The 24,725-nt window shown below is 42.0% G+C and overlaps 1 protein-coding gene across 5 annotated transcripts in view; it reads right to left on the bottom strand.

The window, feature by feature from the left end:
* Nucleotides 1–24,725, bottom strand: part of ARHGEF7 (Rho guanine nucleotide exchange factor 7) — a 126,994-nt gene that overhangs the window by 79,455 nt on the left and 22,814 nt on the right. Inside the window, exon 1 of one of the 5 annotated variants that reach the window (XM_071569199.1) lies at nt 2,024–2,137. The exons of the other annotated variants lie outside the window; for them this stretch is intronic. Coding sequence (XP_071425300.1) covers nt 2,024–2,104 — 81 coding nt within the window. The 5' untranslated portion in view covers nt 2,105–2,137. Of the gene's footprint in view, nt 1–2,023; nt 2,138–24,725 lie in introns of those variants that run through there. 5 annotated transcript variants of the gene reach the window in all.

Below are 24,725 nucleotides of genomic sequence, written 5' to 3'. Positions count from 1 at the left end.
CTACAACAACATATGTGCTACCTCTCCACTCAGACACAAAGGGAAACTGCATTCCTGAACACTAATGAATTCTAAAAGAAATTAAGTTGCTGGATAGGTTAGATAGAGAATGAGGTTTGGGAAGGGGAGGGATGAAAGGTGAGGTTTATTTTATTTTTATTTTTTTAACTGTGGGAAAGAGATCCAAAACTCAAGCTATCTTATAGAAACTGCAGCAACTTTCAAGCAATGGATGATGACATTAAACAGCTGGATTTTGGGGGGAAAAGAGGACCATTTGAAAAATAATAAAGACAAGAAAGACCCATCATATTTGTCCAAGGTAATGGAAACACTCATCCCAAGTCTCATGGAAACAGTTCTTACAACAGATTCTGCAAAGGTTGGAAGGAGTCACAGTACTTCTTTGTGCAAGTCTAGAAAGCTAACAATAAAATACCACAACTACAGTTCTTCCAGCTGATTTATGAAACAGAAGATGATTTAGTTTTCCACAGTGCAGCAGTTTTTATCTGAAAGGTCAACTAAAACCTGTTCATTTTCCTGGGAACAGACCCACCCCGTCCAGGCACTATCAGAAAGTCCATACCCCAGAAAGCAGCCTTCTAAGACAGGAGAGGAAAAACCCCTATTCCCAAGTGAGAAGCAAGAAAGAAACAAAGGAAGGATAGCTGAACCCAAAAGAAGTGAAAAATTTAACAGAAGCTACCCAAAGTAACCACAGAAGGGGCTGCCAGACCAGTTGTGACTGGTTACGTAACATCCCAAGATTTAGGAAAAATCTAATGAAATCTCCCAATGCATCCACAGTACTTGAGGTGCTTGCACAAGTCAACACGCACATTTTTGCCCACTCAGACTGAGGATCATCTCTGGTCCCAGGAGCAGCAATTCTGCCTGGGCTGTACAGGCACTGACACCTCCCAAGCCTGCGCGGTGTGTGCACAGCTCAGAAAAGCAATGCAACAGAACAGACACAGAATCAAGCAGAGGCGCACGCCAGTATGGCCAGACTTCACAAACGCAGATTTGGGAAGGGCTCTCCCCACATGGGTGTGCCCTTCCAGCCTGCACAGTGGATTTTTTAGGTGAGGCACAGCGTGCGCAGAACTGGCCACACCATTTAAGTTCTGAGGTCCATCTGCCACGGCCGAGCGAGCTTGGACAGTGATAGTGAAGTCCTCGGGACTGTCACAGCACCCGGTACTAACCGGGGCTGACCCTGCTGAGCATCCGAGACCTGACGGGATGGGATGGCAGGGAGGCATTGAACTGCCAGGGGACGGTCCCACTGAGACTCGAACTCAGGTCCTTGGGATTCAGAGTCCGGAGTGCTTTCCTTTACACCATGGGACCACCCCTGCACACTAGTATTATACTCAAAGCAATTATCATTCACATAAAATAAGTCAAATAATTATTTCAACAAATTTCACTGGGCTACAGATAATTTAAATGACTGCTCTTAAGTTATTTAAAGCTGTAAGGAGAGGAACCAGAGAACTGCCTAGATACGAATTATTTCAGGTTTTTTTCTGAAATACAAGAAGTATTAAAGTTTACGTACACAAAAGAAGGCATTAAGGAAATAAAAAAATAATCTGACTTCACAAAAATAATAGACAGGATAGGTTTTATTAAGAACCTAATTTATAAATGTAAACCTAGACTGGGGATCAGCCTAAGTACTGCTCAAAATAAAGAAAAAAATTAAGCTGCTATGGATCTAACAAGTCTCAGGAGTGTGAGATTTTCATTGTTAGCTACATGCTTACAGCAGCAGTTTATAAACAAGGAAACCTGAAGTGTGAACAGAATCAGGAAAGACTGGCCCTGATACTAAAAAAAAAAGGAAATACACGAGACAGATGCTCTTGTAGACACCCAAAATGAATCAGAAAGGAACTACAAGGGAGAGAAAGAATCATTAAGAAAAGGAATATTTAAGAAAAACATTATGATCTATTGCTTAAACTTACAAAAATTTAAAAACAATCCAACCCTAAATCCATTTTAAGCTCACCTTCATTCTGGACTCTGACAGAGCCAAGAGCTCTCCACAGTCGGGCTCACTTGAGAACAACAGGATGCGAGGAAGCCTCATTTCCTGCTGAGCTGAGACTATAGGGGATACCAAGAACAATTTGATTGGACCATCCCCACACGTATAGAGCCACAAAAAAGCCTGTATCCAGGACGTGCATCCAGCCTGCCACTTCACAGGAAATAACACAATGGGAGGATACGAAAAGCATTTGCTTCCTTGTGATTTTACATGAAGCAATTCTGATAGGAAGCCACTCTCAGCCTTCATGACCAGTATGTTCAGCAGCAGCAAAAGATAAAGAGGGAAGGGGGACATGACACCCTCTAGAGAGATTTTCTCCTAACATAACAAATGTAAGAATAAACTAATCAAGATAGATAAAAAGCAAGGAAAAAAGTTAAGTGTCCTAAACTTTGGACAGTCAATTCATTATGAACTCAACTTCTTGATTATAATAACTTTATCTCAAAAAAAAACAAAAACAAAAAAACCAACCAACCAATCAAAAAAACCCACCAAAAAACTAAAAAAAAAAACAAAAAAAAAAAAACAAAACAAAACAAACCCAAAACCAAACAATGAAGCAAAAAAATCCAAACCAAAACAAAATAGTGGAGGCTTGCTCATTTCACAATGTATTTGAAACCTCTGACACAAGTAAAAGCATCAAGGAGCTTCCATGGGATTGCCAGAGAAAACAGTCTACTCCAGGTTTTTAAGAGAAGTCTGACTTGAATGTGGCCTGTCATCTTTACTCTGGTATTTATGGACAAATCAGCTACAGAACTGACCCTTAAATTTTATCTTGGTGTGAAAAAGACTAACTTCCCTATTCAGTGACATCATATGACAAAAGTCCTCCCTACACAGCACTCCCAATTCTGCAATTGTAAAAATCAAAGCTGAATTTTGAGATCCGAATATCAAGCAAAGTCTTTTTATATTGCAATATATTATTAAATAATAAGGTCTGCATGCTACACTATCTTCTCTAATACCAGCATAATCCACTTTTCCAATCATGTCAGATGCACATGAATTCAAACTTGCACAGGCTTACAGCTCTTTAAATCTAAAAATGCAAACATCTAAAAAGACATTATCTTAGAAATACTGAGATTTGTCTTTTAAACACTATGCAACAGACATAAATAGACATCAAACAAAGCTTTATGGAAAAAATATTTCCCATATGCCCTTACTTTCCAGGCAAACAACATTCATAACTGCAGATTCTGTCTGTGATGAAGTTCACCCTGTTACATTCATGCAATGCTTATCTTCAACCAACACAGTCAGATAAAACATTATTAAGCATACAAAACTGTCAGAAATTACATCAGATGGGGACTCAGCCAAGCCACATCTTTTGAACAAACTATTTAACTCGCACACCTGTTTTTAAATACCACAGAAAGGACCACACACAGATACACCTTCCATAAGCATTAAGATGAGAGGAGAAAGCGGGTGATGGTGTTAAGAGTGATAGTGTTTGTCTTCCCAAGTCACACCAGGAGTGATGTAGCACAGCTTTTCTGGAAAGGGCTGAACCTCTGTCTGCTCATGGGAAGTGACAGGTTAATTCCTTGTTCTGCTTTGCTGGTGTGCAAAGCTTTAGCTGTGCCCATTGAACTGCCTTTATCTCAACCCTTGGGCTTTCTCACTTTTACCCTTCCGATTCTCTCTCCCATCTCACCAGGGGAGAGTGAGCGAGTGGCTGGCAGGGCTCAGCCAACAGATGGGGTTAAACCACGGCAGTATTGCAGACCATGTTCTACCAGATCAGATCAAACAGTAACAAGAAGTCTTACATGACCTATAAACACCATCCACACACGCAAGCACATTCTGGCCCTTTTGGTCACAGGACACTGACTGCCAAAGCCAGCCAGTTGCCTACCTTAACCCACAGATTCTGACTTCCTTTTTCACAATCCGCATTAAATCCAAATATACAAGCCTGGTTTTCTGTAATTATGCACACATTTTTGCCTTTAGGATTACATACAGACTTCACTGGTAACAATTCTATGATGTTTTCCAGGTCATTAATGAACTATTTCATGACATGGTCAAGTATCAACAGCAGCAAAATCCCTTCAGTAAGGTATACATTGGATGGTCATTCCACATTTGCAACTATATTAATGCCTATTAATAAGTCAGTTTTTTAATTCAGTTCATAATAGCTGTATTCATTTTTCCATCATTAACATCTCCTTAACACCAAACAAAATGTCTGAGAGATTCATTTCATTCACAGATTGGCTGTTCAACTACCAAATCCACCCTCCCATTTTAAACAAGACTAATGCATGGATCTGCTTAAACTCCATCACACTCAACATGGCCATGATAATACATTCAGTTAACTTTAAAAGTCACCTAAATCACTAACCCTCAGTAGATGGGCACTTCTGTTCAAATAGTGGTTTTGGTCCAACAGGAATAAGGAAATAAAGTTAACATAACAATGCTCACCCCTCATATCCCTGCAGCAACCAATACCTACTGAAAGGTAAGAAAAACATTAACTCAGAAATTCATGAAAGAAAAAGGAAATGAGAATATAAAGTTGAAAATAAACCTGGTGAAAGCAGACTATAACAAACAGTAAGCCTGCAGCAGGACTCTTTTCTTCAAATCAGTAAGTTTTAAGCCCTCAGGTAACCTTTACACTATTTTATTTCCCCCTTCTAGACCTTAAAGTCAGAAGCCTGTTATGAAGTATTTTTAAAATAGGGTACTTCACCTGATAAGGCAATGTCTACAACTGGAGACAGGGCGGGTGAATCAGGGGCATTAGGGGGAATCAGGGGTAGTTAAGTCAAGCTTCCAGACACCACTTCTGCTTTTTCTTCAGTGTGTCTTCTACCAATCTTAACTTGTAAACCATGAGAGTATCAACAAGGCTGTATCTAACACTCATAGTATGGAAAGTTCACATACTAGTTAAGAGCAAAATAGAAAAGTTTTTCTTAAGTATTTCCTTGCTAGACTGCTGCCTTTAATATACCCAGGTACAGCATTCTCAGTGGGTTTAACACTTTAAGCATCTGACAGAAATAGATGACAGCTGTCTTTACAGTACTGCACCACAACCTGCAGGAGCTGAGGCGCCTGACTTAAGGGCAGCACAGGGATCTGTGCAGCACAGATAGGGCTGCTGCTCCCAACCTCACCAGCCAGCCCCAAACTAAGCCATAACCCCCAGGCTGGGTGCACTAAACCAGCAGGATGCTTTCCAGCTCAGTTTGGCGGCCTTGGGCCCCAAACACAAAAGATTACGAGACCACTGGCTCACTCCCCCGGAGGAAATGAAAGGAAATGAGCAGGATGGCTTGACAAAGCACAGCATGACACAGCCAACGTGTCGCTCCACCTGTTCCCAGTGTACACACTGTAGTGTTCTTGGCCATGGGAGCGTGAACAAAGAAGTGGTAGGGGAAAAAAAAGGCAACTCATGGCTAGAAACAAGTGATCATCTTGAAAAACACCAAGAATCCCAACATCTTGCTCTGTTGTGTCACCGTTCCCAGTGTGGCACAACTCCTGGAGCAGCTGGCAAGCGGAAGCCACTGAGGCCATCCATGGTTCAACTTCCTGTGATGCCACCGAATACACCCATGTTGGAAAAGGATGCTATAGGTAAGCCTACAAACAAATGACAGATTTCTTCATTTATTCTCACGTTAGGTCAGCCCTAAGTGGTGCTGAGTCTCCTTCAGCTATTATGCAGCAGCTGTTCCTGGAGCTTAGCATTATCATCTGAAAGCTGTGGCACTAAAAGGAGAGATAAGAAAAGCAGGGAACTATGACAACAGAGAGGAAAGGAAGGGGAGGGGGGAGAAGAGATGATTACAAATGTTCTGGAAATCTCTATGAAGCATACTGTTGCCCAAATGCAGTAACATACTGCACAAGGGAGAGCTAAAGAAATTAAGTTTTGTTTCAAAAATTAAGAGTAAGACAAAAGGAAAAGTTTGAAAAATAACAGGCCTGCAGTGCAAGATTTCTGTGCAGTTTTGTAACAGTTCACAAGAGAAAAGTCAGTGGTAATGGATAAATAAAACTTGAGATATGGAATAAATTTTGCTGCTCATATAAGCCTGTTCCTCAAAAGTAAAAACCTAACTGTACTAAAACCAGAAAAGGACCTAGAAAAGGACCTAATTCCTGCAATTAGTAACACTTTTACGATATAACATGTTATCTGCAAAAGCTAATACAGTCAGGATAGAAATGTGTATGGAAATTTGTGGAGTTTGTGTGCACACCTGTGCGTGCATCCAGGTATACATCGCTAACACTAATCCAAGGAGGACAAAGGTTAAAGAACTTGGTTTAGAGTCCTGACACTTTGCAGGTCCAAGAACTTTTGCCCAAACCAGTCACATCAAAGCACTAAGGACTCTACAGAGCATTAATTTCAAATACTAAACAACATTTTACCTAAGCCACTGCTTCAAAGTAAACATCTAAACATTGCCAAAACTAAATATACAACTTATTTTTCATCAACTCCAGTAAAAATACCATTAAAAAAAAAAGAAACAAAGAAATACATTTCTTTTTGGAGATGAACTGCACAATTTCTTAAGCTCTCCAAATCTGTTTTTAGAATGTGACACAGCAAGTTAGAATTGTCAAATGAAATCTTTTGTAAGAAGGTAGTAGAATTTAGTATTTTTAAGCATAAACTTCTAGAAGTAGGAAACAAAGATGCAATTTAAAAAACAGAAAGGTTAGCACTGCCTACACTTGTTTAAGAAAGATAATATGAGCCTGTTCCAGATTTCTACCTGCACAGCAAGACAAAAGATACATCTATCACATCTTCATCTGAAATCATTTTCAAATTGCTTTGTAGGTTTTGAGTCTTATAGATGATACCACAAAGTGATAATCTCTTGTATTAATACACAATTAAGCACTAAGGCTTAATGAAGCTCACACTCCTGGAACTACAGGCAAAAATTGAAGTTGTTAGAATTAAATTACCAAAGACGAAATTTTATCGGGACACTGAAGTTGAAATGTCTCAGTGTTGCCAATGCAACAGGTCACACCTACTGGCTTGGCTGAAACACAGCAAGTGCATAAGCACCTTCTAATGCCAGAGAGGCACCCTCAACAGGAAAACATGGCCAGAAACACGGTCTGCAAAAGACTCAGCCCAGTAAACCCCACCTTTCTTCCTGATATACATAGAGAACTATGTAAGCTACTCTGCTAAAATAAATCAGGAAACAGCTGTGGAAATCCAGGCCAAAATGCAAAGGGAATACTCTGTGTAAGCAAGAAAAACAGCCCCAAGAAAAAAAAACACAAAACAGACACTTGGAAATTTATATGGACAGTTCTGCTCTTAAGCAGAGTAAGCACTCCATGACAAAAATGGTAAAAAATAATTTTTGCTAGTAATTGCAGATGTCAGAGTCTGCCAGTGCATCTTATAACCAAGAAGATGGTGAAATAGTAATTTTCTTGGTGAAAACAACAAGCGCAAGGTGAAGGATTTTGCTGAGTAAAACAGACTGCAGAGACAGAAAGCAGCTTTGAAGTCTCACTGCCTTTCTGCTACCCCTCACCTCCCACCAGAACAAAGTTAACATCTACTCTGGCATTGTGATGTGGATTCTGAGAGTAGACACTGATACTTCATGAAACTAGTGTCTGTTTTTATGAGTAGTTCATTAAAGGTCAGTGTAGCAGGACAAAGCCTGTGAAGTCAGTTTTTAGGTCTGTCTGTGAGACAGATGCTGATAATTAATTTGAATCGGTACAAAAAAACAATATAGCAGATTTTGGTCTTCCAAATTTCCATGATGTCTCCAACACCGTCAACTGCTCACCTTCTCACGACTACAGTCCCTGTTAGACATGAACAACTGCAAGTCATGGGAGGGACAGGTTACTTGAGAGCCTGCACTTTCTTTAAATTCTTTTTTAAATCACAGCAGTAGGTTGTGCTTTTGGGACGCTACTCTTTCATTCCACGGCTTCTTCAGACCCTGTTGGGCAGCTCTCCCTTCACCAACACCATTCAACACTGACATGATGGAACAGCATGGAGAACACAACCCTTCTTCAGTTTCAGTTTAGAGGATGCCTATCACGCTCAGAAGTATCAGGTACAGTTCACAGGCAGACACCCCCCTTCTCCATAATCTATAGATAAGTGTCATAGTTGCAAGTAAAGTTACTGTGACAGAATCTGCAAACTGTTTCTCACCTTGAAGTAGAAACATACATTATGGTTCCACCATTTTCATTCATCTACAGTTTATTCCTGGCTTTTTTTTCCCCAATAGCAAGGTAAAATGAAATAAGAAAAAACCTTCATGAAAGAATAATCCGAAAAAATGGTTCCACATAAACACCAGACCAACATTTCAGGCTAACTGAAAGTATTAAAGCACTGAAAATGAAAACTGACAGTGGAAATCAAAATGACAGCACAGTAACAATGACAGTGGTTGACACTACCAAAACAGGCTGCCCAACTGGCCTGGCCAGGGTCTGAAAGCAGCTACTGAACATCAACACTCAGAACAAAATCACCTCTGTACAAGGTTTTACAAACTGATCATTCCCAATGGCTGAACTTGGTAGTGACACATGAAATATTTTAAGGCTCAGATTAAACCAGTTTCTAATTAAGAGGAAATTGATAAATTCAGGAAGCTTTCAACAACATTTCAAACATTAGGAAGAGAGATGTCTCCTTTCACGGTATTTGGATTTTAAATTTATTTTCTAAAATAAAAAAGGACACATCAGCCAAACTGTGAACATCTCCATACTCTTACCTAAAAACAGAGATAGGATGGCTTGCCACAACTGATTTCAGATGCCTTCTGTCTAGATGCATATTCTGCCAACATTTCTCCACTAACTCCTAAAGTATCAGCTTAGTTTCAACAGCCATGGAGAAACAAAAAGAGGCCTATATAATGAAGCAAAAAGCTTAATTTATATAAAAAAAATTTTGGAATAAAAAAAATAAAACTAGAAAACCTGTTTCTCTGGGTCCAAAATAGGCAGTGTTACCTGCAATCCACATCCCCATTTGCAAAAAAGGGAAAAGAGCAGATCATTACTAGTTTAAGTGATTCACCAAATCCATGTACCACAGACACACAGTATGTATGTATGGCCAGACTTCACCAACAAAGATTCAGGAAGGGCTCTCCCCACGTGGGTGTGCCTTTCCAGCCTGTGCAGTGGATTTTTTAGGTGAGGCACAGCCTGCGCAGAACTGGCCCCACTGTTTAACTCCTGAGGTCCATCTGCCACGGCCGAGCGAGCTTGGACAGTGACAGTGAAGTCCTTGGGACTGTCACAGCACCCGGTACTAACCGGGGCTGACCCTGCTGAGCATCCAAGATCTGATGGGATGGGATGGCAGGGAGGCATTGAACTACCAGGGGACGGTCCCCACTGAGACCTGAACTCATGACCTTGGGATTCAGAGTCCAGAGTGCTCTCCTTTACACCACAGGACTGCCCCTGAACAGACACACAGTAAGATTACGGAGACAGACTCGAGTCAGAACAGGAATGTTCATGGACACTGGCAAGCCCAGGGTACATCAGAGAGCAAGCGCTGGGTCAAAGGAGGCATCCTGCTGCAAAAGATTTTGTACTACATGAGGTTATCATCTGCCCTCTTAAAATAGCCTGCTGGCTGTTTTACTACACTACCACGTGCTCTAACCACAACTTAAATGCTATCACATGCTCACATTTCATCTGGAACAAATGTATGCAGCCAAGTGATCAGATGATGCACAGATTCAGCATCAATGGAGAACCAGTTACAGCCACAGCATGAGCCAGAAGCACAGCCCCACTGACCTCAAACATGCCATTTCCCCCACTGCTGGTCAGCTTCAGAGTCTTGTTTTGCTGTGGACACTTACACTTTTTAAAACAGACATATTAACAGAAGAAACAGCAAAATGATTGGAGCATTAAATAGGTCTCAGTAGTTGGAGGAAAAAGACTGAAGGGCAACTGATATTCTGGCAATGGTCAGAACCTGACTAAATGTGATTAGACATGGAAAAAAGCATGAGAGGGGAAGAAGATAACAGAAATGCAAGAATGAAAGGGGAAAAAAAAAAGAAAGAAAAAAAGAAATGTTATACCTTTGTGGTAAGAAGGGATTTAATCAGTAATCTCAATTGCTTCCTTAATATACTATGGCAAGTGCCAAAAATTAAGAATAAAGGCTAACTGAATTTTCACAGAGCCTGTTGGAACTTTCATTTAATTTAGAATCACCCACTGGAAAATAAAGTAATTCCCAAGTAGTTAGCAGAAATGAACAAGCCCCTAAAACCAACACTTCAGGTTTCAAATAGAGTAAATTCATTTCAGAAATTTCAGACTTTTAAAAAGTCACTGAAGAGCACAAAACTACAAACACATCCCTGAGCTACAGCTCTTCCCAAGCATACCCTTTTTCATCCATGGCTGCCATTTTGATTTCAGACAGTATAAATACTGTTAAAAAAGAATCTAGGGCTAGATCTCTCTTCTGGGTACCTGCAATAATATGCTGCAATATCCCTCACCATTTATAACACTCACTTTAAAAAAGCAGGCACAGGATTTTATCCAGGAAACAGGGCTGAGCCTCAGCACTGCCTGCTGTGGTGAGCAACCACTCCTCCTACGGCAGGGCTGGTGAATCTGCCTGGGCAGCCGTGGGGCAGCCAGAGGGTCCAGCGTCGTTGGTTGAGGAAGATACAAAAAATGAAGCAAATTCAATGCAACAGCCTGTAAACTGAGGGCACCCAGCAGCTTCCAGACCAGCAGACAAGTCATCTCTATGAAGGGCAAGGGGCAAGACACACAGCTCGGGTCTAGATAAACCATTTCTGCTCAGGATTTGTAAGTCCACAGAGCAGTGCAAGCTTTCAGGAGGGAAATCTCCCACGCTCCCTTGGCCCACACCACCTTACACTCTTTCCACTCAGGGGGTCATTGAACTCCCTGCCCCGTAACCCAGTTCTAGAAACTGAGCTAGCAGAAAACCAATCCAACAAGAAGTGGAAAGTTCTCTGCAAATTTCACGAGGTAAAGCAAATCAGTATCAGACAAGACCAGTGCCTGAGCCAAGGTATGGGAGAGAAACATCTGCCAAAGGTGGGGTGGGGGATGGTGGGGGAAATTAAAAAAAAAAAAAATCACTTGAGGTAGTGGGAATTGCACTGGCATTTCACAGTTGTTCAAATATTTTCCAACAGGGGGGGAAAAAACCCCCCCACACACACACCTCTCCCCAACTTAGCTACAATCCACCCATAGCCAATCATCTAGCATCATGCTCACACACAGTAGTAAGTTTCTGTAAGGTTTATGGGAATATCAGTAAAAATATCCACATTCCAAATATTAATAAAAGATGCCCTCTAGCAGGTTACAAGCAACAACAAAAATTCAATCCACACCAATTCTGCTGATTCATGGTAGTGCCTGGGGGTTCAATCGAAAGAAATAGAGATAGCTCCTTCAAGAAACTAGCTATTTCAAGAATTTTATAGTTCTGATTCATCAGCTGATATGATGGGCTTGGGTAGCCAAGCTGAGAAGGGCAGACAGAGGTGTTACTACAGCCAGGCCCAACAGTTTAATTCCTCCTAAACAGTCTCATCTCATGGTCCAGGCTTCTTCCAGCCTCCTCATGCTATCACCTTCCCCACTGCAGATGCCCTAACTTCAATGCCTGGCCAAAACACAACTGCTCAGGGTCCCAAACCCAGCCTCTCATGTTTCCATGCTCCTTGAAGCAATTAGCTAAACATAGGGTAGCCCAGTTAATAAATCATACCTTAGTTTTCATTGAAAAGACAATAAAACAAGGGTTGGTTTTGTTTTAAACAAATACAATTTGAGTTAGGAGACTCCTCTTGAAGATTCTGAAGTGCTCAAGAAGTAAGAAACAACAGCTCTATATAACTGATTGGTTTTCACTATGTATGTATGGCCAAAGTTTGCAAACGCAGATTTGGGCAGGGCTCTCCCCACATGGGTGTGCCCTTCCAGCCTGCACAGTGGATGTTTTAGGTGAGGCACAGCGTGCACAGAACTGGCCCCACCCTTTAAGTCCTAAGGTCCATCTGCCACGGCCGAGCAAGCTTGGACAGTGACAGTGAAGTCCTCAGGACTGTCACAGCACCCGGCACTAACCGGGGCTGACCCTGCTGAGCATCCGAGATGTGACGGGATGGGATGGCAGGGAGGCATTGAACTGCCAAGGGGCGGTCCTACTGAAACTCGAACTCAGGACCTTGGGATTCAGAGTTCAGAGTGCTCTCCTTTATACCACGGGCCTGCACCCTTTTCACTATGAAGAGGGTATCAAAAGTTACCCATGGAGATCCAACTTAGGATCCACACAACTCAACAGAATGTTTGTGTAATTTCGTAAGGAACATGAAGAGAGAATTTTGTTGAGAATACAAAATATTTCATAGTATTAGTCAAAACTTGAATTCATAGCGAACAGCTACCATACAAAGTTGTGGATGACCAAACGTTAAAGTCGCAGGTGTAATCAGGTGCCAACAAATGCAAAACCTACCCCAAGGCAAAATAATAAATAAACCCTCAAACTTCATGATTACACTTTCACAAAAATGAGTTCTAAGTTAGCTATTCACACTGACAAGTAAAAGACTACAATCAGCTGACAACTTCAGATCATGGATCAGCCAAGTCATGAAGTTCAAGAAAAACAATACTGGAAAACTACAAGAGACAGAAGCATAAAACAGATGTTTTTTATTATTTCTACAGCACTTCTGTAGCTTAAATACAGCTGTGGTCCACCATGATACAATAAAAAATGAAAGGGTACAGAAATGTAAGCTGTTTAAACCAACTAAATGAATGCAATGGTTTTCACATGGGGAAAGAGCAAATAAACTAAAACATTCACCATGGAAAGAGACGGGATGTAACACAGCGCACTGGTGCCATGTGAAGTCACGTACAGCGCGGAGAAGATCCATAATGTAAAAACAAAGTCACCCACTACCACCAGCTGCAGCAGCTGAACAAACAAAAGGAAGTTTGCATAAAATGCCTAATTTACACATGGAACTGATTGCCATAGGAAGTGAAGCTAAAGAGAGCCCAAAGCAGCTTTAGAAAGCTACTAAAAAACATAACATGGAAGGAGATCCACTGAACTGTTACATATACAATGATATATCCTTAATCTCTCAGGAAGCTCCTCAGTTATGGACTGTTGTAAGCTGGGAAAATTTAACAGAAGGTTTCATGCTGTATTTTCAGCAGTTTGTTTGGATTTTTTACTTTTTCTTCCAGGCAACTATTACAGACCCACATCTCAAAGCATAACAAGGTAAGCAGACCTTTGATCTGAACTTGCACAGCTATTCGTAAGTCATTGAAGACATTAAAACTACTTTTACTCCAAAAGCGAGTCAGGGAAAAAAGTTTGTTAGCTACTACAAAAAACAAAGAAAGAAAGAAAGAAACAAACAAAACAAAAAAAATCTGCAAAAAAAACAAACACCAAAACTCTGTAAAACACTGCTTGAGTAACAATAATTAGCATTCATTACAAAAACTCTGAAACACATGCATCAAACTTTGCTTCACAACTATTACAGGATTTAAAAGCCAAGCTAAGCAATTGAGTAGTCACACTGGAAGACACAAAAATACTACAGTGACAGAAGTTACCTGCAAGGAGATGGAAAGAACATTTTACCTAGTTCAGTGTAACTGCACCCTGTTACCTCAACGGGCAATGCTGACTCAACGTCTCCTACAAGTGAACCCCACAGACCTCTCCAGTGTGGGATCTGGTCACAGAGCAACCAGGGAATCAAGTAACAAGTCAGGGAAAGTAGCAGGACTGTGTCTAGGACTGTGGACTATCAGGATTTCCTGACAAGGGCAGTCCATGGCTACAGCAGAAGATATGCAACAAACCTGATTCACCACAAGAGATGCCAACCCCGCAATGCTGATATCACTAAATGCACCACCTTAAACACTTGACATAACTTTGCACCATTTCAAAATTAGCCAGCAATTATGTTTAGGTTTAAATGGTAGCAAGAAGAGTAGTCAGAAAAACAGTTCCAAATATCACTATACCAATATGTTAAGGTTATGGCACAAAACTGAAGTAACATTTCGTTTTCAAAATTTCTTGTGGTATATTAACTCGTGGGAGCTTCCTCCCCACTTAATCTTTGCTATTTAAATACCACAAAGAGTCAGCCTCAATCTAGAAGAACAAGTTAGAGATTATTACACTGACCCATCTTCACAGTTGATACTATGGAGTTGAAGCAGTGGATACTAATGGGTATTCTGTGGGAGGTTCACCATTTTCTAACACACAAAGTCAGGTTTGCTAAGTTAAAGATGAGGCTCCAAGTATATTGAAATGCCTACAGGGAAGTATTTAAAACTGAAACTATCTTTTACATAACACTTCAAGATGAAAGGCTACCAACCACATCCCATGAAGTTACAGCATCCTCAGAAACACAATTCAACATGGACATTCCTGTATTGTCATAAATGGCTGTAACACTGGCATTTAGCACAAGTCTCAGAACCAGCCAAAGTACGTATGTATGGCCAGACTTCACAAACGCAGATTTGGGCAGGGCTCTCCCCACGTGGCTGTGCCCTTCCAGCCTGCACAGTGGATTTTTTAGGTGAGGCACAGCATGTGCAGAACTGGCCCCACCATTTAAGTTCTGAGGTCCATCTGCCACGGCCAAGCGAACTTGGACAGTGATAGTGAAGTCCTTGGGATTGTCACAGCACCCGGTACTAACCGGGGCTGACCCTGCTGAGCATCTGAGATGTGATGGGATGGGATGGCAGGGAGGCATTGAACTGCCAGAGGACGGTCCCCACTGAGACTCAAACTCAGGACCCTGGGATTCAGAGTCCAGAGTGCTCTCCTTTACACCACGGGACCGTCCCACCAGCCAAAGTAAGAGCATATATAAACCCTTTTCAGATTATGACTTCCACTAACCCTCTCCAAAAACCCCATGTAAAACTCCTGCTGAGGTCACCGATGTGACTAACATCAGTTGCAAGACCTTAACCCTTCAGCTGTGAGAGCAGAGCAGATATCCTTTTATTTCCAGAGTTGTGCTGCACTGAAAATGTAACTTTTACAAGACGCAGTCAACAAAACATATCGATTTATTAACACAGAGAATGTCAATGCAGCAAAACAGAAAAGTAAGAGGTCGTGTATTAAAAGCAGTGACTTGGGCAGTGATGGCAAAGATCCGGCCTCAGAGGAGCTCAGTACACACAGAAACACCACCAAGGTGCTCTGCAAACACAGGCATCACATCATGTAGGGATAATGGAGTAAAACACATAATATTAGCAGCAAGCTAAAAAGTTAAGCAAATATTTCCAATAGGATGCGCCAGAAGCGTTTAGAAATACAAAGATGTGGTTCCAACAAAGTGGAATTGCTTAAAAATGTCCAGCGAAGTTCTCTCAAAATGTTGCCAATGCCAGCAAGTTATCTTTATGAAGGGCATCACTCAGAAGCTGACTTGTGTTAAAAAAAAAATTTATCTTCCTGTACAGATGAGAAACCTTTTCAAACACATTAGAAGAAACAATGCAAAGCTAATAAAGCAAAAGTTAGGATTATATTGAAGTTTTCCAAGAGATCACAACTCCTACAGAACAATTCCAAGTGAACACACTTTTTAACCTCTAGGTAGTAAGAACAGTAGGTCTAAAAACATACAGTTTTTTAAACAAATGTGACACAAAAGAAGAAATAAGTAGTGCTTTTCAGGAGTTACTAAGGTCAGATTGAAAATGCTTGTTTAGCACAATCAGTCTGTCAAGCAAAATTTGTTTTACCCAAGCCTTTGCAAGGCTTCGAGAGGAGCCTGCCTTGGCATATTATCCTAAACATCACACCTGATAAAGCAGTACATGTATACTCTACATGTACAGTACAAACTCCTCATATTTGTGCCCTGCAACATCACTAATTTTAGGGTATCCAGACAACAAATTCAGCCATGAAGACTGTGCTTGAAGCCTGCAAGCAGTAGTTTTCACAATGTCTATTACCAGCTAGGAAAGCAGTTTCTTCCAGACAGACATTCCATTTTAAAAGAGGTTGTGAAGCTGTAATTCAATGTCTGGATCATATCAAAGCAATTCAAGTTCTGCTTGATGGCAACTCGCCACTTTAAACTCCATGATATTTGTGCTTTCTGAACAAATTAACTTCAACAGTCCTAAAAGCTGTTGTGGCTTCCGACATAAGATAGTGTCCTTCCCAGTGCCACCCTGCCACCCCCACTAATGGCCAAGGTATTCTGTCCAAACCTCTTCCAAGCCAACAGAGCAGGTGAGCAGCTGTGCTCTCTGTTCTCTGTCAAACAAGCCAGTGCTCACTGCCTTTGAGCCGCCTGCATCTGCTTGCATAAATTCCCTGAGAGAGACTTTTTAAAAGGCAAGAAAACAAAGGAGAAGAGTTTCATGCTGTGATTTCACCGTCCTTCATTAACTCATAGGAAGGGCACCCAAGGCTTCCTCTTTTGGACTACAAAGCCTCCTTATTCTAAGCAAAAGAAATGCACACAGATGAAAAAGTTGTCTTAATATTAAAATCAGGGTTATTTCAAACGAACCTCAGCATACCTCACTTCAAGCACCACCACAGTTACCTGAGGGTAGATACTGCCATAAAGATATAATTATTTTCCTTGGATAGTGTATCTAGTGAAAGGTAGTAAGGACACTCTTTGATGAGACCTGCCTTAACTACTAAGAACAGACTCAAACATGAGAGCAATTACAGGCAGCAATTAGATAGAATTCAATCCAGCTTCAGGACTTCCAACAGCAAAGTAAAAGCATTAAGACCCTGTTTGGCTGAACACTGCAGTACACCACCCCAACACTGCAAGTCTCTTCAGAGACACTAGTAGATGTCTGACAAGCTTTGCTGCAGATCAGCAGTCTGCAGGACCATGTAAGCCCTGCCAATGTTAACACTTTCCTTTGACAGATCTTTTGCTGTCTCTTAAGCCTTCCCAAACTTCAAAATTTGGACTGGTATTTTACATGTAAAGCATGCCTCACTTGATCACAATCTGAACTTGCCTATCCTGTCACTACCAGACATGACACCAAGGAAACATTCAGTTTCGGGAAACCTCAAAATAACTAAAATCCCTTTGCCTTGAAGTAGAATTTTTAATGGTTTTCTACTCTCTTAACAAAATTTCATTCTAAATTGTACCAGAAATTGTCCCCAAGAAAAAAGTCTAACAATTTTGACCATCTTAAAACTATTTGTCTCTGTTTTGTTAATTTCCTCTTGATACTAGTCTGTATCCCGGGCAGCCCCATGGTGTAAAGGAAAGCACTCTGGATTCTGAATCCCAAGGTCCTGAGTTCGAGTCTCAGTGGGGACCGTCCCCTGGCAGTTCAATGCCTCCCTGCCATCCCATCCCGTCACATCTCGGATGCTCAGCACGATCAGCCCCAGTTAGTGCCGGGTGCTGTGACAGTCCTGAGGACTTCACTTCACTGTCCAAGCTCGCTCGGCCGTGGCAGATGGACCTTAGGACTGAAACTGTGGGGCCAGTTCTGCGCACGCTGTGCCTCACCTAAAGAATCCACTGTGCAGGCTGGAAGGGCACACCCACGTGCGGAGAGCCCTGCCCAAATCTGCATTTGCGAAGCTTGGCCATACATACCAGTCTATACACATGCTTAAGACAGGCTGAGCATGTCAGATATTCACAAAGAAGTCCGCTTGCACAGCACAGAGCAGAACATTTCCTGGAGGTCTCAACACAGAACTGGAAGAGGGTGGGAGGGAAGAATGACACTGCCAATATTAAGTTTCACCTAAATTTAGAAAACTTTTTCAGATGTCTGGGTCCATGCTGTCTCCCTTTGTAATCCTTTAGAGACATGCACCCCACCCACCACAGGTCATCCTATAGAGAGGCTTCTACTGTTGACTGTAAAAGGAAGCCTCCATAATTAACTGTAGCTGGGATCAATGAGACAGTTCTAAAAGTAAGAGAAAGAAAGCATAATGTTACAGAGACCTGAAGACCAGACCCTTGGAAAACCCACTTTCTTCAACTACACCCTCAGCTACGACATGACACTCTCTCCTTCCCCCCAGTTTTTGAGCCCATCACTTCGTCTGCTGTAACAAACTAAACTGGCTGAAGACTAAGGCAATCCAGCTTTTTGTCAGAGTAGTTCTCTGTGTCTCAGGGACCTGACCAGCACCAGAGCTGGTCTGCAGTAGAAGCCAGAACAGATAGAAGATTATCCATCCCTTCCACCAGAGACAGAACTGACATCCAAGACCTCAGCGATCAGCTGATCCTAGGCTAACAACGACAGGAGAGAGGAAAGAGAGATGCAAGTCACTTGTGAAAACATGCAGAAAGGAAGCTCAGAACTCAAAACCCAAGTGGGAAAACAGAGCCAGCAAGAAATGGAGAATGGGAGAGGAGAAACAAACAGTTGTCAAAAGCTTGGTGTAGAAGCCAAGTAATGTCATCCCTCTGCTATCAACACTTAGAAAACACAGCAGTTGAGAACACACTCATCTCTTCCCAGCTCAACACAAAGAAGAAACATGAGCTTACCACCACTGGCAGATAAGATGACAGGTGCAGAGGCTGAGCTGGAGAGTGGCAGATCCCCCATAGGCCAGCAAGCTAACACAGGGAGCTTTTTTTCCCCCCCACTTTTTTTTTAAGTCTAGGATCACCTATAGATGACCTGCATATTCACTGTTCAATAATGCATCCCTCCACTTTGTGCCAGTCCCAGCTCCCTCCTGACCACTACAAACAAGCCAATTTGGCAGGAAAGAAAGCAGGTTAGAAGAGTTACTTCTACCAGCCCACCTTCCTGCACCATCTCACCCTGGAGTCTGCCAAGCATTCATGCCAGAAGAGGGATGGGCAACAAATACACAAGCGACAGCCCGTGCTGCTGCCACTGCACAGCCATAATGGGTTTAAGCTACCCCAGGACCACAGCCTGACTCCAGAATACTCTGTGCCATGTTCTGCACTCACAGCTCCAACTGAGGAGCTCTGTCAAACCAGACACTAAAGCCTGCAGCTCAAGCACTGCGAAACAGAGGTAATACCTCCTCCTTCACAAATCAAACCAAAAATTGTGGAAAGCACCACAGAACATCCATACAGCAGCTATGGATTCTGCCTCCAAGCTAACATTTAAATCATATCCAAGAAAAGCCTGACACCATGTAATGAAGAAAGGAAGGGCCCTGAACAGCTTTCCAGCTGGAACTAGGCAAGGTTCCTACAAAAAACTGACCAATTACCTGTTACCACAATACACATACAGAGGGGGGGCCAGTAATGCTTTTTGGGGTTGGTACAGCAAATTGGTCAAAGCCTCAGTAGCATCCACAACAAAAATAGATTTGAGGAAAGCATGGTGTGCAAAAGGTAGTCCTATGGCAGTTCTGGTCTTGAAATGCTTTTACACTACAAAATAAGTATCCCACTTACTTTCACGCTAAACTAACACAAAAACTGACTTATTTACACACATGCCAAACAACTCAACTTACATGCACTTGAGCATGTCAATTAAGAAAAACAGACTGCAGCACTTTATGTTACAATAGCCTCTCATTTCTATCTCGAAGAGTACTTTCCCAAGACCTGAGAATTTCTGAAGTGCTTTAAAGGCTCATCTGCATTTTATTCTGCATTTCCTGACAACAGCAATAAAGAAAATTATACTCATTCACTTAATTTTGAATGCTATATCGATATTTGAAAATGAGATACCTCTATCAAGAAATATTAACAAAAAAAATAGGAGATAAGCCACCTTAGTAACAAGCACAGGGAGGAAAGAAACCAAGTAGCTGACCGGCATCTTCAAAACTGCTGAGCCCTTCAAGCCAACTAATTAACTTAGGCCATAAATAATACCTAGATGCGGTCAATTTAACTATCAGCAGTTTACAATATCAAAGTCAGGTAATTACAACAACTTTGAATTTTAACAATGAAGAATTGCTCTCTCAGTTTTATTGCCAAGTACAGAAAATACTTGAGATGCATTTATCCATGAAATTTATCTTTTGTAAAATGTTCATGTGACACCAGGGTGAAGAACTAGCCTAAAGCAAAGGGAGAGAAAATGCATTTTCTTGTAATTTACTTTATGCTGCTCACAAACCCACAGGGTGGAGGGATTTAAATGGCCTATTCAAATAATGATTAGATTAGTATAGATTAACATCCTATTCCATGTTTGTAGTTCACTTTCCTAAACATTCAGCATCAATTTTTAGGAAAAAAAGAGAGCAATTGCCCTATCTCCACATACTTAAATGCTTTAATAGACATGAGAACAAAGAATTTGATCAAATGAAAAAACATGAGGAACTGTATCATGATTTCTGGAGAGGTTTGATTTTAGATAAAACACAGTCAAAAGTGTACCATTTTGAAGGCACTCTATGAAGCCAATAAACATACAGAACATGGGAAAAAAGACATTTCAACATGTTTTGAATGGAAAACCTGTTAATTTAACAAGTAGGAGGAAATCTTTGAGCCTGCTCTGCTGATTTAAAACCAAATGCTTCTAGGCACTTCCTGCTAACAGACTTTAGAATTAGGAACTGTCTTTTTCTTACCTCATTTTTATTCATTAAGTAACAAGGAGGGGGGGAGGGATAAATTTCACCTCCTCCTTCCCTCTCTGCTTTGTATTGACTGAACTCAAAACACCTGAAGAATAGACTGACCCAGTTAAAGAGAAGGTAAAGGTTATTTATTTTAGGTTGGGTTGCTGCAATCAAAAGAGGAGGTCCTGGACCCCTCCTTTCTCTGTCAGGCCAGTCACTCAACTGATCCACTCTGATCCATTTCTGGGGGTCAATTACACTGGAAGGAAAATCTGACCCAGAGATTGGCAGTGAAGTGATGAGCAGTTAACTGGAAGTCTGGCAGATCACATGAAAATAAAGCCAAGAGGTGTTTCTGCTCATATTCCTCAAAAACAGTCATGAAACACAGTGCAAACTCTTCTAGATAATGCTCAGGCAGTACACATTTGCTACCAGAGTTGCAAGGAAAGTCAAACAAGGAACTGGTGGATGCTTGAATAGGGGAGTTTCCACTGCAGACACCACTAATCTAAACCCGTGTGCTGCCACAGCCTAACAACACCTCCTCCCTCTGCCCCACGAACCAAACCAACCCCTCCCTCCCTTACACAGACAGATGACGGAGCAATTGCCCATCAGTGGGACTCTAAAAAATAATTTCTTCTACTTGAAACATTGGAGCAGGAATTAGATTCCATCCAGGAGAGCAGGACTGCATATTTCAGCAGCTACCAGATATCCCTAACTCCTTCCTAGCACCAACCCTGCAGAGGCAACATGGGCTCACCATCCCATCAGCACTGGGCTTGGGAGAAGCACAGTTTTCTGTTGCCCATAGTGGAGTGGGTTTTTTACTTTCCGTTTTGCCTCTTGTGGGAGGGCTGAGAGGAAACAGGCTGGATTTCAATACATTTACTCAGACATCTGGCACTCATGAGAACCTGCACAAAATGAAACGGCCACGGAAGGGAGAGCAGAGCAAAGGTGGCAGCAGACCTCCTCTTCTGGCGTCAGCAACCAGTTAAATTGGCAGCCTTCATTACACACAAAGTCACCACCAGTTAATATTACACTAAACCACCAATAATCCCACCATCTACTTTGTTTTTGCTATTTCAGTTCAACTTCCTGGCTTCAGAGGAAGCTGCCTAGTGCACAGCTACACACAAACCCACTCAACACCCCCTGAAGCGCTGCTCTGCCATGCTCAGTCACTGCCAGGCAGGTGGGCAAGGGGAAAACATTCTAACCAGCACTCAAACCCTGCCCTGGAATACCCAGAGTACCCATCCCTCAAATTTTTCAGAGGAGAACTTGATGAAGCCAAAAATAGCAAAAAAGAAAGAAAAAAGCATGTTAGTGTTTTCAGCACAGAGACAGAGTCCTATTTAGACAAATCTCCGCACACTTAAGTCACCCTAAAAATTGAGGACTATTAATTTGTTCCAATACTAGAAATGCCATTAGAAGAAAAATGCCCCCCTCACACACTCCTTCCATTCACCTGCTGAGTGAGCTGGATGAAAGAATCAAAACAGTTAAGGCACCTTCTTGGAGAGATGGGAAAAGAGAAGAAAAAAGGGAGGAATAATTTAACTAAACAATGGCAATGGTTTGTTTTTCACAAGTATTAACTTAGGACTGCTCTTGCTAGCACTTCCAGCTAATACTCTCCTAAATCATCATGCAAAACAGCCTAGGGATTCCTGTGAAGTAAGAGTGGACACCATATGGAGAAGACTTGATCAGGCAGGAATTTTGCAAGGTATTTAACAAGTGTATGTCTCCTCCTTAAGGAAAACAAGTCACAGGTAGAGGTAGAAAACAAGACAGAGGAGAGCATGGAATAAATAAAAAAAATAAATCTATATATTAAAAATCAGCACTAGCAGAAGAAGATCTGGGAAGACACCCTCCATGACTTAGAAAGTACATCAGCTAGTAATGGCACGTGTTTGTAGAGGTGCCCCTACCTCTACTTTTTCCTTTATTATTTCACCATCTAAGGCAGCTGCACTATTGCACTCTGCCTTTGGAAGGGCTGGTGAATTAAGTAGCATCAAGGATTTCTAGCAGAGTAGGTGCTTGGCTGAGTATTTAATGTTTTTTTCTAAATTGGACTCAAAAGCAACAGCTACTCAACAGTTTCTAAATACTCTACCTCATTCAAAGAAGCACAGCCAATTGGATAACACTCTGCGTGGCACAAAACACACATACCAACAGTCAGAAAACTGGAAGAGGTCTGTAACTCCAGCTGAAGTTTGGGGGAAGAGGAATCAATCAGAATTTCCTCTGCTAAATACAAGTCTCTAGCCCCAGCCCTTCAGAAAGTGAAGACTACCTGGAGAACGTCTCACTCCCTCCCTCCTGGTCCCAAAGGCGGATCGGGCAGCTCTGCTGGGTTATCCAGACAGGCTCTTCCCACTCCCCCAGCAAAGGCTGCCAGAGGGGCAGAGCCACCTCAGGACACCACGCAGGCAGATCACCCTTGCAACAGAAGGAATATCTCTCTTTCTTCCCAGCCACCAGTGCTCAGGCTCGTGTATTTGCACTTGGCCCACAAGATGGCACTGACAGAAAGACTTTGCACCCTCTTTTTTCCCCTCCCTGCCTCTGTCTGACACCAGGCTCACTATTGGCCCTGGACTGAGTCAGAGGAGGACTGCCACCTACTGAAACATCACATCTTCCCACACAGCTGAGTTTCCCTCCTCACCTGCCTCCAAGTTACCCAACCAGACAGATCCTGCTGGCTTCATCAGACAGGTGGAATACAGAGGCACACCGTTCAAGGCAGCTTATGTTCAGTAACAAGCCTGAGGGTCCCAGCACTACAGTTGTCTCCATTGCCTAGAATTTTTCAGTATTTCTTGAAAAGCATAAATACCTGGAAAAAGCTAGCAGTGTCAGAAAACCATGCTGCTTCCCACACAGGCAGACTCTGGCTCTAGATAATACTGACAGTACCAGCACCTAACGAAACATCTAAACACAGTTAACCACAGTGAAATAGAGGGCTCAGGCTGAAACGTGCAGGTACTGGAGCTGTTTGTGTATTCAGCTGAGCACACTAAGATAACTTGCCTTAAGGACAAATCACCATATTCTAATATTCCTTTTCCTTTCAATTACAGCAAGGCACTTTTCTCCTCTCATCAACACCATCTTGCGAAACTCAGCCTGTGAAACCTCCTCTCCACCCCAGAAGGCATATCACCTTTCCCACACATGCCAAGATATTTACATGCAAGCAGAAGTCAGCAACAGTTGAAAAGCCAGAAGCACTCAAGAAATCAGAGCAAGTCACAAAAGACCTAGATTTGATACTGCATCATTTACAGATAACTAAAGTGATTTACATTGACTCAAGTTCAAAGTAAAACCAAAATATTCTGGCAGGATGACAGGAACCAAAAGCAGCAGCCTGTTTTGTGGGGCTGGACTCTCTTCTGTGGTAATCTTCAAAGCAATCAATCTGCTAGAATTCCTCCCTTGTCAAAATGATGCTACATAGTCATTGTCACAAAAGGAGAGTGTTTTCCAAGTTCCTGCAGAGCACTGCCATCTGCCCTGTAGCAGGACGGGCTTCAGCTCTGAGGACTTTCTTACTCCAAAACCACAATGCGACATCACTTGGTTTGCAGAATCTTATGTTTTCTTCACACAATATATCAACACCTACAACCTATTCTGCACAGACCTAATCTCTTGTTCTTTCTCTGCCACACACAGGCTTGGGACATTCAGCTGACAACTAATAACAAAATAACTGTGGTCAGTATACACAAGTGTAGTTGTAGAGTGCAAGCTTTAGCTACATTTCTGTTTTCAGTGTTTGCCTGCTAAGAAGTTTCTTAAAAGTCTTCAAAACTATTAAAGAAAACAGTGTGTATGTGTCTGTGTGTGTGCGCGTCTGTGTGTGCCTGCGTGTGCGTCTGAGTCTGTGTCTGTGTGTAGGGAGGAGTCCGAGACCTCTGA

The sequence above is a fragment of the Pithys albifrons genome, chromosome 1 (genome assembly GCF_047495875.1).
Source record: "Pithys albifrons albifrons isolate INPA30051 chromosome 1, PitAlb_v1, whole genome shotgun sequence".
NCBI lineage: Eukaryota > Metazoa > Chordata > Aves > Passeriformes > Thamnophilidae > Pithys > Pithys albifrons.
Note: the sequence above shows the minus strand (reverse complement) of the source record. Positions and strands in the feature narration are given on the sequence as shown.